The sequence below is a fragment of the Danio rerio genome, chromosome 4, assembly GCF_052040795.2.
Source record: "Danio rerio strain M-AB ecotype USA chromosome 4, GRCz13ab, whole genome shotgun sequence".
Taxonomy (NCBI): domain Eukaryota; kingdom Metazoa; phylum Chordata; class Actinopteri; order Cypriniformes; family Danionidae; genus Danio; species Danio rerio.
Window position 1 is genome coordinate 54,474,287 of NC_141024.2, and position 18,214 is coordinate 54,492,500.

General features: G+C 41.2%; 1 protein-coding gene across 1 annotated transcript in view; it reads right to left on the bottom strand.

Moving 5' to 3' along the window:
* Window positions 1–11,086, bottom strand: part of LOC137491565 (NACHT, LRR and PYD domains-containing protein 3-like) — a 43,918-nt gene extending 32,832 nt beyond the window's left edge. The window contains exons 1-3 of the mRNA NM_001444638.1: window positions 11,006–11,086; window positions 9,535–9,646; window positions 7,984–8,088 (exon numbers count right to left, since the gene is read on the bottom strand). Of these exons, the coding sequence (NP_001431567.1) occupies window positions 7,984–8,088; window positions 9,535–9,578 (149 nt within the window). The 5' untranslated portion in view covers window positions 9,579–9,646; window positions 11,006–11,086. The remainder of the gene's footprint in view (window positions 1–7,983; window positions 8,089–9,534; window positions 9,647–11,005) is intronic.
* Between the last annotated feature and the right edge of the window lie 7,128 nt (window positions 11,087–18,214).

The window sequence follows — 18,214 nt, forward strand, 5'->3', positions numbered from 1 at the left end:
CATTGTCTGTTGTTTAATGTTGTAGTTAATTCGATAGATCTGGGAACGCTGTATACCCGCTTCCTTTTCTCAGCTGCGAGAACCAGGCGCAGGTGCGCTGGTGTGTTTGTTTTGCTGTGCCTACTGTTTGAATGAAAACTTTTTTGTAACTGTAAAATTCTCCTTCATTTTTGCTTATTTGTTTTGACTGGATCATTTTTTCTTGGTTTAGGTTTATTTTTGTTATTTACTTGTTTATTCACCCAGCTGTTTTTTCTTTTGTTATTTTTGATCTATGAGATTTGGGGTATTTCATGTTTTTTGTGCCTTGCTTTATGAAGGTCTAGTGGGGCTTTGTATTTTCTTTATTATTTATTTATCTATAACTTTATGCTCGTTCAATCTTTTTATTGTTTAAGATGTGTCTTTCATTACAAAATTTTCTAATAAGTTATTTTTTGTGAATCTTTATAATGATGTTTTTGTTGCAATGGCTGCCTTAATCCTTCAGAACTGCCTTAATCCTTGGTGGCGTAGATTCAACAAGCTACTGGAAATATTCCTCAGAGATTTTGCTCCATATTGACATGATAGCATCACACAGTTGCTGCAGATTTGTCGGCTGCACATCCATGATGCCAATCTCCCGTTCCACCACATCCCAAAGCTGCTCTATTGGATTGAGATCAGGTGACTCTAGAGGCCATTTGAGTACAGTGAACTCATTAGCCACGTTTCCACTATCGCGCCTAAAGTGAGCGAGCCAAGGTCAGTTGCGTTTCCACTGTCACTTCCGGGGCCTAATCGGGCCAAAGCGGGGCTTTCTCGAGGCTAGTGGCCGACCTTTTTAGGCCCGCCAAATACCCTGGGCCAAAGAGGGCCAGCTGGGGCTTCGGGGCGGAATGAAAGGAGAGGTGGACACAAGTTTTCAGAACGCACACAAGTACATGCACCAAACTCATGTTAAAAATTGGTTATTGACAAATCAGCATTGTCAGCATTAGTACTGTATTTCTGACACATTTGTACTGTTTGTCGTTGGCTTTTTGTCCTCTTATGCTGCCATCAGTCTGTTCTGGTTTTTATTTTTTAATTGTATTCTATATATGAAAGTGTATTTAATGTTTATTGCTGTGCTTCTATTTTAGGTGTAACGTTTTAAACATTCTGTAAGGGGTCTACTGTAAAACACAGTGGACCAACACCAGCAGCTGACATGGCATCCCAGACCATTACTGACTGTGGGTACTGATGAAGATTTTTATTTACTAAACCTATATGAAGACACATTTAATTGAGTGAGTGGAGGGCCCTATGATTTTGCCAATATATGTCAATATATATATGCCAATATTGAAAACAGGTGACAGTTTAAGGCAAAGGGGTCATAAAAGAGCAAGAGAGAGGACTTGGGGATACATGAGAACCATCTGTGTCAGAAAAGCATGAAATGTACACAAGATATGTTGAAACTGTCATTTTTTGTTTGAAAAGTCACATACTGTATGGGAGAGACGAGTCCAGTTTAGATGTTTGAAACAAATACTAGTCATGATTAACAAATGTGAGCTGTATGTGGAAAAACAGTTACTAATACATTAGATCTGTAAATTATAAAAGCCAACAATCTGCTTTAAATGTCTTTAAATAGGGGTCGTAAAGAAGTAGGAGCTGGATTCATTAAGAGAAAAGCTGACAACCACAACAATACTTGACACTGGACTTCAGGCATTTTGGCATTTCCCTCTCCTCAGTCTTCCTCCAGACTCTGGCACCTTGATTTCCAAATGACATGCAATTTGCTTTCAGTCCAACGCAGCTTCTCTGTAGCCCAGGGGCCTCATGTACGAAGACTTGCGTGGAAATCTTACTAAAACATTGCGTACGCACAAAGCTGTAAATGTGCGTACGCAGAAAAAAATTCAGATGTATGAAACACTGCGTACGCCGAATCTCACGCATATTCTTTTGTACATCTGAATGAACGTGAAACTGAGCGCAACATGAACGAGCACAAAACCCCTCCCTGCCTACTCCCCCGTATGAATATGCTAATGACTATGCTAATGTCAAAACCCAACGAAAAAGCAATGGCAAAATCAGCAAAAAGAGAAACTTTGAACAGAATGTGAATTGGAGGTGCTGCTTTCGGAGGTAGACCGGAGAAAAGCGGTGTTATTTGCAAGTTTGTTCGGCGGATTTAACAACAAAAGAAAAAAAAAAGAGTGGGAGAGTTTAGCTGATACGGTTAACACAGTTGGGTCTGAACATCGTACTGAGTGCATTTAAAAAAGAAATAGTGTGGTTTATATCTGTAAAATGTTGTAGTACCCTTCGCAGTCTCAGTGGCGCACCTCATAAGAAGCATATGATCATGCACTGACACGTTCGAGCATAAACTCGGCTCGAATCCAGCGTCTGATGAACTCTTTCTTCTTTTTTCCCCGCTACATATCAGATTTTGCCCACTATTTATCACGAGAAAGACAAGTAGGAATCATCAATAAATTTGTGCATCATATTTTATTTGCACATTTATTGAATGGAAATGTTTCTGATTCACGCATGCAAATTTATCTTCACATAGTGTCTTTATAGCAATGTGCGTGCAGTAGATAGCTCAGATTACATTGGGAAAACAGGCGACCGCTGCAAATTGCGCTTTAATGTTTAGCTGGTCAACTGTATGGTATGGAAATCTTACATACCTACTATATGAACCCGTCTCATACAGACGCCATTGCAAGGATCAGACACTTTGTAGAGAAGAATTTAACACAACTGCCTCTAGGAGTCGCCAATGGAAATAAAACAGACACGCACAAAAAATGTGCGTACGCCTGCCAGAAAGCTGCCGTGAACCTGCGCAAATTCCCACGTTCAGTTCATTGTTAGTAAATCCAAACGTGAGCGATTCTGAGCGTGAAACCTGGCGTACGCAAAGTTTTTGTGCGTACGCAGCGTTGATACATGAGGCCCCAGGTGTTCTACTTCAAAATTGGCTTGACCTTGGGAATACAGCACCTGTAGCCCATTTCCTGCACACGGCTGTACATGGTGGCTCTGGATGTTTCTACTCCAGACTCAGTCCACTGCTTCCGCAGGTCCCACACAGTCTGGAGTCGGTCCATCTCCACAATCTTCCTCAGGGTCCGGTCACCTCTTCTCGTTGTGCTGCGTTTTCTGCCACACTTTTTTTTCTGTGTCATACCCTCTTACTTGAGGGTGTCAATGATGGCCTTTTGGACAGCAGTCAGGTCGACAGTCTTACCCATGATTGCGGTTTTGAGTAATGAACCAGGCTGGGAGTTTTTAAAAGCTTCAGGAATGTTTTGCAGGTGTTTGGAGTTAATTAGTTGATTCAGATTAGGTTAAAAGCTCGTTTAGAGAACCTTTTCATGATATGCAATTGTTTTGAGATGCCAAAATCATCAATAATAAAACAATAAAAGGCTTGAACTACTTCAGTTGTGTGTAATGAATCTAAAAAATATGAAAGTCTAATGTTTATCAATACATTACAAAAAATAATCAACTTTATCACAATATGCTAATTTTTTTAAAAGGACCTGAATGTAAATGTGTGACCGATGCGATTTTTTATTTTATTTGTTATTATTTGTTATTATTTTCTTTATTTTGGAGATAATAAACTATATGAATACAACAGAAAGAGATAAAACTTAACAAATCTTGTGTCCACTTTTGTAACAGGAACAATAGATAAGTTAAACTGTTTTAAAGCCATATTAAACTTTCATTTTACAAAGCCCTAACTGAAAAAAAAAAGATTTTAGATATTTTCTAAAAACAATAAACACTGGAGGAGGTTTGAAATATTATTTATAAAGTATTTGGGTACAATGATATTAATCAAATCCTGCAAACAGAGCATTTTTGGGGTTAGTAAAAGCAGAAATTAGGTGACCTTTTTTCTGTTCAGCGCAGCGCCATTTTACAGATGCATTGGGGATAACTGCAAATACAAAATGTGTTGTGTGTCTTCAAACAAGTGTGTATGTTATTATATGACGTGGTAAAATTTAAAAATTAAATTAACATGAGGAGCTTTATTAGTGAATAACTGCTGAGCGCAACAAAATATAGGCTATATTTTATTACTTGCTCTTATGTGCTGAAACACTGAACACTTTCCTTAAGATCACAGAATAATATGCAACATCCTTTAATAAAGGGAAATCACCTATTAAGTGTCATGTAGCCTATAGGACAAAATTGACATGTTTCGATGCCAACAGTCGGTCGGCGAGTAAATGAATATGATGAATGAAACATGCCTGTGCATATAGACCTATAATCTACTGCTGTACAGTAACGTGTCATTTGATTGTTTTGGTTGTCTTAATTTTACTCGTTTTGTGATTATGCGAGGGTGTGCTTTATCTACCTGATTCCCGCTAAAGTGGGCGGGTTGTGTGTCATTTGATTCTGGGGATGTTCTGGGGGCTGGGTTTGCATGACACGCTGTGAGCGACCAACCCGACAGTGGAAACGCAACATGATCTCAGCCTCACTGCTCAACCTCCTGGGCAATTGGCCAGGCCCCATAAAAGCCCTGGCTCACAATGGCCCGATAGTGGAAATACAGCTATTGTCATGTTCAGGAAACCAGTCTGAGATGATTGAGCTTTATGACATGCTGCGTTATCCTGCTGGAAGTAGCCATCAGATGATGGAGACACTGTGCTCATAAAGGGATGGACATGGTCAGCAGCAATACTCAGGTAGGCTGTGGTGTTGACACCATGCTCAATTGGTACTAATGGAGCCAAAGTGTGCCAAGAAAATCTCCCCCACACCATTACAGCACCACCACCAGCCTGAACCGCTGATACAAGGCAGGATGATCCATACTTTCATGTTGTTGAGGCCAAATTGTGAGCCGAGCATCTGAATGTGTCAGCAGAAATGGAGACTCAGAGCAGGCAACGTTTCTCCAATCTTCTATTGTGCAGTTTTGGTGAGTCTGTGTGAATTGTAGCCTCAGTTTCCTGTTCTTAGCTGACAGGAGCGGCACCCGGTGTGCTCTTCTGCTGCTGTATCTGACCGTAGGTTGGACGTGTTGTGTGTTCAGAGATGCTCTTCTGCAGAGCTCGCTTGTTACGAGTGCTTATTTGAGTTAGTGTTGCCTTTCTATCAGCTGGAACCAGTCTGGCCATTCTCCTCTGACCATCAACAAGGCATTTGCGCCCACAGACCTGCCGCTCACTGGATATTTCCTCTTTGTCGGAGCATTCTCTGTAAACCCTAGAGACAGTTGTGCATGAAAATCCCTGTAGATCAGCAGTTTCTGAAATACTCAGAACAGCCCGTCTGGCACCAACAACCATGCCACCTTTAAAGTCACTTAAATCCCCTTTGCACTTCAACAGATTGTCTTGACCATGTCTACATGCCTAAATGCACTGGGTTTCTGCCATGTGATTGGCTGATTAGAAAATTGTGCTAACAAGCGGTTGGACAGATGTGCCTAATAAAGTGGCCAGTGAGTGTAGTTTAAAACATTGCTATTTTACAAGGTACAAGTGGTCCCTTGCTAAAACAAGGTTCACCTTTCACAGCCTCATAGTTTCGCAGATTGTTTTTTATTGTTTGTTTGTTTTTTTAACAGTGCATTGTGTTATGTGTCCTGATCTGCATAGACCATTGTCAATCAATCTCTTCTGTGCTTCATGTACAGTGACACCAGGCCCGGCGCCAGGAAGTCAAAACTAAGGGGGCACTTTAAATCCATAGGGGGGCACTAGACTCTCTTATCTCTTATTACTCTCTTATAGGTCTCTTATTTCTTTCATTTAGGCTATGTATTCACATTTATTATTACTTTGCATTACTGCTTAAGTTACTGACCTAAGGCAGTAATACTGGCTACATTTTAATAGTAATAATAATATGCAGTTTCGCTATTACAAATTTTATTTATTAATGCTTATTAATGCAGACGGATGATGGCTTCAGTGCCAAACGAGTGCTTTAAATCATATGTTATTCTCCTTATTTCCGTTTTATTTTAAATAACAGGCCTATAAATGTTTAAAGTTTTAGGTAAAGACGTCAAATTATGCCCACACATGCAAGCTGACCCACGATCAGACTATTTGTAACCGATAAATAAATATAGTGAAATCAGCTTAACCGAGTCATCATGCTTCACGTAGCCTATTATCCAACCAACATCAGTGTTAGGGAAAAGCTTAATGTTACAATCTATTGTCATTTAAATCAATTACTTAGTTACATTTTAAGGCATTAGTGTAGCCAGAAAAATACCTAAATAAGATACTAAAATTCACTTGTTATTACAGTGAAAATTGGTTAGATTTTGGCACGGATAACACGCAACTCAACATGCTATATAACTTTTTTTTGTCATCATTTTAAATGTAAAAACAAAGCTTTATAGGCTATCATAAGTGTGCTTTTTTCGTGATATATTGTAAACCATCATAAACCATTAGGTTACTAAGCCTACCCGTCATTTTATTTATTAATTATTTTATTTATTAAGCCTTTTTAATAGCTTGTTTTCAGGTTATTTTCATTTTAGGGCCATGAGTTACAAGTCAAAACAAACTCGATGTGTTGTATTTTAGCTCTTAAAATAGATCTACAATATATTTTATGTTGTTTAATTTTGCATGAGCAAATAGCAGTATAGCCTAAATTACATATTTTTAAAAGATTTCATTCAGCCACCTGCAGCGCACGAGGTTTCTCGGTTGATCCGCGGTAAATTCACTTAAGCACAATACCTATTCCATTTATAACACTGCAAACTTGACTTCGCAGGGCGATCATCTTTAAACCCAAAAGGCATTTATTATGTGTATACCTTGACTGCTGCTGCATAATGGGATGTTTCTCTACACAACTGTAAAAGTGCGCTTTTTAGCAATGTCAAAATGAAAGGAAACTTTAAAGGGTTCTGCGTTTTGTCAATTTTAGCTTAATTGTAATAATAATAATAATTATATTAATAAATCAATTAAAATATTATTTATAGTGTAGCCTACTGTGGGACTGTGCAGTAAACTATTTATTTTTATTAAAACATTTTTATTAGGCTACATCTTCCCAAATAACTAATAAATGACTGGCAGTTGCGTCTCTGCTAAAATTAATTTAACAGCAAATTTCTTCAGTGTTTCTTCCTTTTAGAGCTTAAGAGAGTTGAGTTTAAAGATTTAGTTAACCAAAACATGTAATGAAAATGTAAGCTGCTCGTATCATGTCACACACTTTTCTCCCTTGTGAGTTGACACTAAACATGTTTTGACACTAAAACATGTTAAGAATGCATAATCTTAGCTGCATATCATTTTAACCCAGTTTATGCGGAATTAAATAAAATTACATGTTATAAGTAAAATAAATAAGCACAAATGACTGACCAAAATCCTCTTATGGTGCACTCACACGGGGTTTAGCGTCAACGCTTGACAGAGGTCTTGTCTGAAGTTGAGGCTGATGCAATCGTCATTGAAGTACCAGCCAATGAAATTAGCCAGCAATCGGTCACTGTCTGAGCTGGTGAATTTGCATACAGCGATCTGATTGACTGACGCTTCCGTCAGCACTTGAAAAGTTGAGAAAGTTTCAACTTTTGAAGCGAACAACGACACTGAAGTGGTACAGATTGATCCACAATGCAGTTCAGCAATGCCTGTCGTCACCCAATGAAAGTGAATAGAAAGCATTGACGTTTAGCCCTGTGTAAATGGGGTGTTAGAACGCAGAGGGTTAAAGTAATTTTGTATTTGTTTAATTGTATTTGTTTACACTATTGTTTGCTAATCAGTTTATTTCCTTTTGTTTTATTACTGATCATTCACTTGTCTTATATAATCTGTAAGAACGTCGTATTTAAGTATTTAATAAACAGTGTATAGGCATATGCATATTTTGTACAATAAAATCTCATGATGAATACTGAAATATTTTCAAACAGTCCATGTGTGATTAATAATGTAAAACACAAAATACCTTTTGGCAGATGATGGTGTTTCCTCATTGAGGTCTGGTGGTTTACGTAGTGAGTGGTCACTCTTCAGAGACACAGAGCTGGACACACATGATCCTGATCTCACACTGAACACACAAACACACAAGTGGTCACCTTCAAAGGTGCAGTATGTGGGATTGAAGAGTGAATAATATCACTAGTAGTGGAAATAGCTGTTGCTGTCTAAATTAAAAATAATGGAGAAGGTTTTTCACTTGATCCCTCTGACGACAACTCAACAGATAAGCAGCTTGGCAGACAGAGGACACAAACATGAGTGAGTGTGCCTGAAAATGAAGCCTCACGCCAGTTTACACTTCAAGCATAAGTGGCGCAACTACAGCAGAACTGCATCTCATGAGAGTATTCACAATGGAACTGTGTATATCCACAAAAACCTGATGCACTTTCAGCCCCTTTTTGGTTTTTGTAGACCAGTTTTACAAACGAAACTAAAAACAATAGGCTACTCTTTTTTTTTTTTTAATAATTTGTTCATGTGTTAATTATTTATCTGAAGCAAATCCTTTTTATTTTATTTAATGTTTGATTTGGGAGACTGAGTTGATTAACTTGAAGATCATTATATTATATAATATGATATAGATATTTAAAAAAAAAACTTTATTATTCTTTCCTTGCATTCACGCGTGCCTGTACCAAGAATAGACCTTTTTTAATTAAATGTTTATTAAATTCACTAATTCATTCATTTTTCTTTAGCTTAGTCTCTGATTTATTAAAGGACGCCACAGCAGTATGAACCAATAAATTTTCCAGCATGTTTTACACAGCAGATGTCTTTACAGCTGCAACCCAGAACTGGAAAACACCCATACGCCCTCACATTTACACACACACTCATACACTGTGGCCAATGTAGTTCATCAATTCCCCTATAGCGCATGTGTTTGGACTGTGGGGGAAACCAGAGCACCCAAAGAAAACCCACTCCAATATGGGGAGAACATGCAAACTCCACACAGAAACACCACATGGACCCAGCCGGGACTCAAACCAGCAACCTTCTTGCTGTGAGGCCACAGTGTGACATCACTGAGCCAATGTGCTGCTGTTTATCAAATATCTTCTTTTTAATATATTACTAATGCATTACATGCAAACTAATCTTCATTGTACAGAACTCTCAAATGCTGCAGAAACCAGAGGAAATATTAAAAAAGTATTTGTATCTATAGAAATGATTATAATTTCTAAATCTAAGAGACAAAAATTTTTCAAAATTCCCTTCACTGAACTATACACTGCAATTTAACATATTTGTAATAATTTTAACAAATTAATTTCTGATTTACGTTTCGTTTATATAATCTATAAACACTTCAGCTCTGATAAATATCTTGATCAAGCTGTCTGTAATCTAGAATGATCTAAACACATTTGCTGAAGCTGTAAACTGAAGCTTTGTCCATCATTTGATCAGGCAATAGCAACACAAATAAGAGCATTGTTGTTGGTCTTTGTTCTTCAGAGAAAGTGTTGAAATAATGGTGTAAAAACAGAGTCAATACCTGTGTTTCTCTGAGAGAGAGTCCTTTACTCGCTCCTCTGCCATACTGCAGCTAAAACACCAATGCAGACATTAGCAGAGCTTTCAGGAAACAATCAGCCGCTGACCATCACCTGGAGATGACAATATACTGAGATGAAGAACAGCACACTTTATAGCAATCAATGCTCACTTCACTAACAACACCGCACTCAAACACACCACATGATGAGGGATAGAACAGTTATATAGTGTTTATTATTTCACATCATTCAAAGCACACGACATGATCCAGTCTAGAGCACACCCAAAACATGTGACTCAAATTAGCTGGTTTCAAGCCACATATAAGGCTACTACCACTTATTTTATAATCTGTGTATACCTGAAATGAGCAGATCTGCACAGATTTATCACCCTGCTGGAACTATCATCCCATCCACTAAAGACAAATTTATGAAGAACTTACCTGATAGTTCTGTGTTTCTAAATGCACCCATGAACACAAATGACCTTGATGTAGCAGTATGTATGTTATCTTCACTAACACAACCAAATAATGTTGCGCTCATCAAACCAAGAGAGAATAAAACTACACCATGGTATAACAATCACACTCACACTCTAAATACAGCAACTTTAACCCTTAAACGTGAGTGGAAAACACTAAATTAGAGGTCTGAAGAATTGCGTACAAAGATAGTGTCTAGCTATAGGAGGGCTCTAAAATCTTATCTTAAGATTATTATCACTAGCCAATAAATGGTTGTTTTCTGAAGAAAATGTCTAATAACAAACTATTAGTGATAACTTTATTCAGTAAAAACATCTTTTTAGTAGACAAAAAATATATGTTAAACTTTCGGCACTTCTCTTTTCACTTCTGCAGTGAGAAACCTCGACTGTGGTCGTATCCTCAAGACAACACCTAAACAACTGAAACTTAAAATATTTATATTGTTTCACTGAGAACAAGTTTGTTAATATAAATCAAGAAGATAAAAAGGTATTATTGGAAAAACCCTAAATAGCCTTATTGGATCTGTAAAATAAAAATAAATAGTATGTCAAGATAACCTCAGCTTTAGCCCATTAATAATATTATTATTATTTAGTTATTATGTACTAAAATGTCAGCTGACAACTAAGTGTTAAATACAGTGTAAGGAACATCAGCTTGTTTTTCAGCAGAGTTTCTTCCTGTTTAACTAGAAGGTCTGGTTTAACTTTACTTTTGAGTTTAAGACTCTCTATGCTAAGAGTTATATTTTCTACTGAATAATCTGAAATGATCAAGTAACCCTGATATAGAGCACAAACATTTTCATGGGAATAAAGTTTTTTTGACATAATGTTTAAATGACTGTTTTGACACCATGTTTAATCAGAGTTTGAGGATTTGATCTTCAGGATCAGACATTTAAATCACACTCACACATATAAACCCTTCATCATCTCCACAAATCAGCGTAATGTAGAAGTGTTAAACTCACATGCAGAAGTACAGACGCTCTTGTGCAGCAGGAACACAATCTGAGCTCTTTCACTCTTTCACTTCACTAAAACACACCTGTGTGATCTACAGGTATATCCTGAAATATTAGTGGCGCTGACATGAATATTCATGAGATTCTCATGACTGTAGGGTGTGTCTTCAAGACAACACACAAACCACTGGAACTTAAAATATTTGTGAACAGGAATGTTAGTGTATAGTGCAACAGAAATATACACTTCTGGAGCTTTTCAGACATGTAATACATGTTACATATGGCTGCTGTATTTTGTTGTCTATTTTTAAACACTTAAAATTTTATTATTTAGTATTCATTTTCCAATAAACTTAAATTTATTTTAGTCCAACCCTGTTTCAGCTGTAGTTTAAAATGTCTTGAGGAAATAGTTTGCTCCCTTCACATTCCTCCTGCCAATCACACTCAATGCTGCAGTTTGTAATACAAAGCATTTTTATTATTAAATATCACTGCAGTTCATATCAAATGTCACTAATTGCACAATAACACTAACACAATAATTTAAAGATGCTACGTAAATCAGTCTACAGAGCAACGACCAAGTTTTCAAGTTTAAGCTGTAAAACTTAACATTGCAGTGAAATCTATTTGCTCTAGCGTAAATAACAGATAAGTGACCAAACACTGCCTTTAGATATAGCCTAAACACATTACACTACACAACAGACTACTGTACAGACACACATCCAAGGCTTCAATAAGTGTCTGCGGTGTCCTGACGTTGTATCCCACCCATCAGATCATGCGCCTAACACTGTATTTGAAAGGCTCTGAGGTTGGGGGGTCAGGGTGACATTATAGCTTCATATCACACTACTCCACATTAAAACCTACACTGGTGGCAAAATCAGATGGGTAGCATATTGCATCATCAAAATGTGCGACCTACCTTTTGAATGGGAGGTAGGACAATCTGACAAGGTAGGACACCGACATGCTAGAAGTCCCACTTTCAAAATCTTCTAAACACATTTTATAATAGACGCTGTACCTGTAAATAAACAGCATATTTACAGTCTAAGCAACTACATTACCGCCTAAAAAGTATCAAATATACATTGTGGTCTAACAGCTGCGGTAATTGTCAATCTATAGTGACTCTAGTCCTCTGTTTGGTACTTGCTGCGGGCGGAGTGATACACTGATGAAGAGGGTAGATCAGCAGTACAGTTCTGAAATTGTTTAAACTTCAATAATGCTTTGATGTGGGTGACATGGTGGTTCAGCGCCTCAAAGTCAGAAAGGTCGCTGGTTTGAGTCATTCCAGTGTGGAGTATGTATGTTCTTCCATTGTTGTCATGGGTTTCCTTCGGATGCTCCAGTTTCCCCGACAGTCCAAACATGTGGTACAGGGGAATTGGATGATTTAAATTGGCCATAGTGTATGAATGCGTTGGGGAATCTGAGAGTGTATGGGTGTTTCCCAGAACTGGGTTGCGGCCAGCAGGGCATCCGCTGTGTAAAACAGATGCCTGAATAGTTGATGCTTCATTCTGCTGTGGCAACTCCTGATAAATAAGGGACTAATAAGAAGGAAAAAGATTGAATGAATGCTTTTCAGGTTCCTTTGGTGCATGAGATTCTTTTGTTTAGAGCAGGGATGTCCAAACTTGGTGCTGGAGGGCCAGTGTCCTGCAGATTTTAGCTCCAACTTGCCTCGACACACATGCAAGGATGTTTCTAGAAAGCCTAGTAAGAGCTTGATTAGCTAGCCCAGGTGTGTTTGATTGGGGTCGGAACTAAACTCTGCAAGACACTGGTGCTCCAGGACCGAGTTTGGACATGCCTGGTTTAGAGGGACACTTTTCTTTTGCGTTCCATGAAAGAGTTCACTCTCTGCTGAGGGTATTGTAGGAGTCCATCTATTAGCTCAATGACGAAACTAACAGCATGGTCGAAGGTTTAATGCATGTAAGCCTTTTTTTAGTGCTTATGAAAAGAATTTTATTATTTATTAGAATTTATTTATATTAATTTTTTAGCTCCGAATTTTAGATTATATTTCTAATTGTAAGAACGGATCACATTCCTCATTTATGATATAATTTAGAGTTTTGATATTTTCTGAGGTCCGATATTCTAATTGTACGTTCATTAGGGACCTACGTCGCTCAGAGTTCCACGCCCCGGGTTTGCGTTTCTTCTCACGGACAATATGTCGGCACTCTGAAAATAGTCAGAGGATGCAGGATTAACTAATATTTAGATAGGTTGGTTGCCTTAACGCTCACCTAATTTCCTAAATAAACAGATTTTAGCCAAGCCCGTGCAACTTGCTATTCCCAGTGGTCGAATGATTAAAAGGTCTACATGTTATCGGCACGCAATGGCTACGATTAATCAAATGCACCAATTAAATCAATTTCGATTATGCCGTACGATAAGGGTAACGAGACTCCACATAATGTACTGGATACAATGACTTCGCAAAACTTCAGAATTAATCAAAACTTAACATTTTATTTGTCAGGTAAAATTGTATTCTGCCAATTACTGTCACGTTTAGCGTGATCAAAACAATAGCAAAACGGGAACAAAAAGATTATGGATTACAGTGCAGATTTAATAGAAATAAAGTGCAGAAAACAGTGACAAAAATACAAAATCTCAAAAAATACAAAGTAACAAATCAACAACAAAACAAGAAACGAGACAGATAAACACAAACTAGACTTAGGCAAACTACGAGGCAAGATCAGGAACAATGGCAAACTATGAGGCAAGATCAGGAACAATAACAAACTTACAGAGAGCAAGAAGACAATGAAGGCAAACGACGCGACGACAAACATAGGTGGAATGGTAGAATATATAGTCCAGATAATCAACGGTAACACAAAACAGATGTGATGACAGGTCAGTGTAGGTGTTCCGGTGTGTGCGCGGGGCATGTATGAAAATGTAGTTTTTCCTGGGACACTGTAGCGCCTACAAAGTCCTAGAGCACTACAGCGCCCTCAGGTGGTCACAGACGGATGTGACATTACCCCCCCTCTAAAGAGCAGCTTCCAGACGCTCCCAGACTGGTTCCAAGAGGGGGGGCGGAGCGGAGCAGGAACAAAGGGAGGGATGGGAGGACCAGATCAGGGTCAGGCACCCCAGCAGGAAGCCAGGGTGCAGCCGGGAAATCAGTCCGAAATGGGGAGGACCACCAGGGAGGGGCGGGAGGGATGACCCACGGATGATTCTGCCAAAAACACAAGGCAGGGGACCCCAAGCGAGCCCGCTGGAGAGGCAACTGGACAGGAGCCGGCAGGACTGGAGGCAGCTGGACTGGAGCCGGCGGGACTGGAGGCAGCTGGACTGGAGCCGGCGGGACTGGAGGCAGCTGGACTGGAGGCGGCTGGACTGGAGCCGGCGGGACTGGAGGCAGCTGGACTGGAGCCGGCGGGACTGGAGGCAGCTGGACTGGAGCCGGCGGGACTGGAGGCAGCTGGACTGGAGCCGGCGGGACTGGAGGCAGCTGGATTGGAGCCGGCGGGACTGGAGGCAGCTGGACTGGAGCCGGCGGGACTGGAGGCAGCTGGACTGGAGCCGGCGGGACTGGAGGCAGCTGGACTGAAGCCGGAGGGACTGGAGGCAGCTGGACCGGAGGCGGCTGGACTGGAGCCGGCGGGACTGGAGGCAGCTGGACTGGAGCCAGCGGGACTGGAGGCAGCTGGACTGGAGCCAGCGGGACTGGAGGCAGCTGGACTGGAGCCGGCGGGACTGGAGGCAGCTGGATTGGAGCTGGCGGGACTGGAGGCAGCTGGACTGGAGCCGGCGGGACTGGAGGCAGCTGGACTGGAGGCGGCTGGACTGGAGCTGGCGGGACTGGAGGCAGCTGGACTGGAGCCGGCGGGACTGGAGGCAGCTGGACTGGAGCCGGCGGGACTGGAGGCAGCTGGACTGGAGCCGGCGGGACTGGAGGCAGCTGGACTGGAGCTGGCAGAGCAAGAAGCCCGAGCGAGGTCGGCAGAGCAAAGAGCCGGACTGAAACCGGCAGGGCCTGGAGCCGGACTGGGGCCAGCAGGGCAAGACGTCTAGGTGGTGCCGGCAGGGCAAGACGTCTGGGTGGTGCCGGCAGGGCAAGGAGCCGGGCTGGTGCCAGCAGGGCTAGACGTCTGGTTGGTGCCGGCAGGGCGAGTAGTCTGGGAGGTTCCGGCAGGGCGAGGAGCCTGGGTAGCGCCAGCAGGGCGAGGAGCCTGGGTGGCGCCGGTAAGGCCAGAAGCCAGAATGGAACTGGCATTGTACTGCGCTCTGGGGCTGGAGCCGACACTGGCGGGCGCTCTGGGGCTGGAGCCGACACTGGCGGGCGCTCTGGGGCTGGAGCCGACACTGGCGGGCGCTCTGGGGCTGGAGCCGACACTGGCGGGCGCTCTGGGGCTGGAGCCGACACTGGCGGGCGCTCTGGGGCTGGAGCCGACACTGGCGGGCGCTCTAGGGCTGGAGCCGACACTGGCGGGGGCTCTGGGGCTGGAGCCGACACTGGCGGGCGCTCTGGGGCTGGAGCCGACACTGGCGGGCGCTCTGGGGCTGGAGCCGACACTGGCAGGCGCTCTGGGGCATGAGCAGTCCTCTTTCTACTCGTCCTCCGTCTGGTCGTCCGAGTAAGTGGAGGGGTGTTGTCAACAGAAAGAGAAGCATGCTCTGGGACTGGAACCAACACTGGCGGGTGCTGTGGGGCTATAGCAGACACTGGGTTCTCACAAAGTTCAATTAGTCTCTCCAGAGGCTCAGAAAAAACTGATCTTTGCATAGCCCGGCATGGATAAGGCCGCAACTTCAAACCAGCTTTTCTCCTCCCTCCCGAAGATAGATTAGCGGGCCCCAAAAATAGACTTAGCTGCTGATCATTCCTCAGGCCTCCCTCCTGAGGGTTCTGCTCCAATAAGAAGATAGAGAGAGGGGAGCCAGATATCAGCAGCGCATGCTCCATAAAAAAGTACAGGCTCCACTCCTCTTCATAGGATGGCATACGGGAGCGGACTGGTTCTAAAAGTCCTCCCCGAAAATAACATCATTAACAAAAGGTCACTGTGAGAGCTCTTCGGGGCTAACTCCAAAAACTCCTTAATATATCGTTCAACGGAGCGGTTACCCTGCTTTATAAGCATTATTAGATTATCTGCTAAATCCATATTGTGGTCGCATCGTTCTGTCACGTTTAGCGTGATCAAAACAATAGCAAAACGGGAACAAAAAGATTATGGATTCAAGTGCAGATGTAATAGAAATAAAGTGCAGAAAACAGTGACAAAAATACAAAATCTCAAAAAATACAAAGTAACAAATCAACAACAAAACAAGAAACGATACAGATAAACACGAACTAGACTTAGGCAAACTACGAGGCAAGATCAGGAACAATGGCAAACTATAAGGCAAGATCAGGAACAATAACAAACTTACAGAGAGCAAGAAGACAATGAAGGCAAACGACGCGACGACAAACATAGGTGGAATGGTAGAATATATAGTCCAGAAAATCAACGGTAACACAAAACAGATGTGATGACAGGTCAGTGTAGGTGTTCCGGTGTGTGCGCGGGGCATGTATGAAAATGTAGTTTTTCCTGGGACACTGTAGCGCCTACAAAGTCCTAGAGCACTACAGCGCCCTCAGGTGGTCACAGACGGATGTGACAATTACATAATAAATCATCAGGAAGCCAATTCAGAGATGAGACTGTAACAATACAACATCCATTAATCAAAGATAAATCAAAGAGTTAAGAGATTCATACCTGACCACAGAAATACATTGCAGCATAAGTCTCAGAGATGCTGCAATGGGGTGTCTTTTTACAAGATCTCCCCCCGTCCTAAAGCACATCTTACCTTATATACTCAAGTCAAAACAAACAGCCATAAATTCAAGACAATAGAAGTGTCACAGAAACCCTGACCTGGTCAATTTGAGGACTTAACCATCTCTTAGGAGGGAGAGCATCTTATCAAGATCTTATAGAAGTTAAAAACCAAATCAACATATACCAGTAAAATATTACTGTAAAATTAAGACCACTTTACCAATCACACAGAGACATTTAAAATGATACCAAACATGAATATAGTGATGCAAGATACACCATATTAAAACCTTGAACATTTTATGTGAAATGTGCTCTAATCAGAAGGTAACATAAGGGTCAAGAAGGGGGGGTTAAGTGGAAGGAGAAGGGTGACTTCTTTAACATTACCCCCTGCTGTTGAGTAGCTCTGTTTCTCCAGCCTGTGATTGCATTGTCAAAAGTGATTTGAATAGAACAGTGGAACAGTTGGTTTCTTCATCACTTCTCAGATTAGAAAATCCATTGGAACATTGCATCTTGTCTCATGAAATTCCATAACAGTTCTTATGGTCTGATATTTTGGATCCTTACAGCTTGTCTAAAAAATGCTTCTTGATTTAGGAGTTTTTATATATTTGGACTAGAAACAAGACAAAATATCTAAGTAAGAAAAGCATTTTTTTGCAGTGTAATGAAATGTTTTGGCTGTGGAAAATTTGGTCATTTGGTCCATTCTTGCCTTGATGCGGTTGATCCTGCTCAGAGTGCTGTTTCTGACATTACACCTGCTGCAGAGACTGTGGCATCTTCTGCTGATGCTCCAGTCTCTGAGGCGGCAGTAGAGTCTGGATCAAATACATTGACTCTGGCTGAAATTGTTGCAGGCGCTTCTGTTGTACCTGCTTCAGTTAATTCTGAGATAGATGGCATGAATGAACACAGTGTTACGCCAATATTGACAGAAAATATAGCAGTCACTGAAGAAAGCAACGAGGCTGGAAATGAAGCGGAAATGCAAACTGAGGCATTTTTCCTCCAATAAAAAGGAGAAAAGGCAGAGGTAAGACGACAATAACACAGGCCAAAGAAGACAAGAGCGAGACTGAAAGTGCAGTTTCAGACATTGAAAGCGATTCTTCAGACTCCAATGATTCAGGCTGCTCTTTTCTTCATCCCTAAATAAGGATGAAGAGCAGCCAGTGGTGTACAACACTGAACAACTAACTCAGCTTTCAAGAGAAACAAAGAGACTGAAGCTGAAGACTATTGTCCAGATCCATCTGCTCTTATAAGAGATGTAAAGAGGTGCATGAAGGAAGGAGCTTTCTGTGATCAGGACGTGTACCGTCTTAGAAAATCCATGATAAAAATGAGAAAACAAATGCGTGAAGAT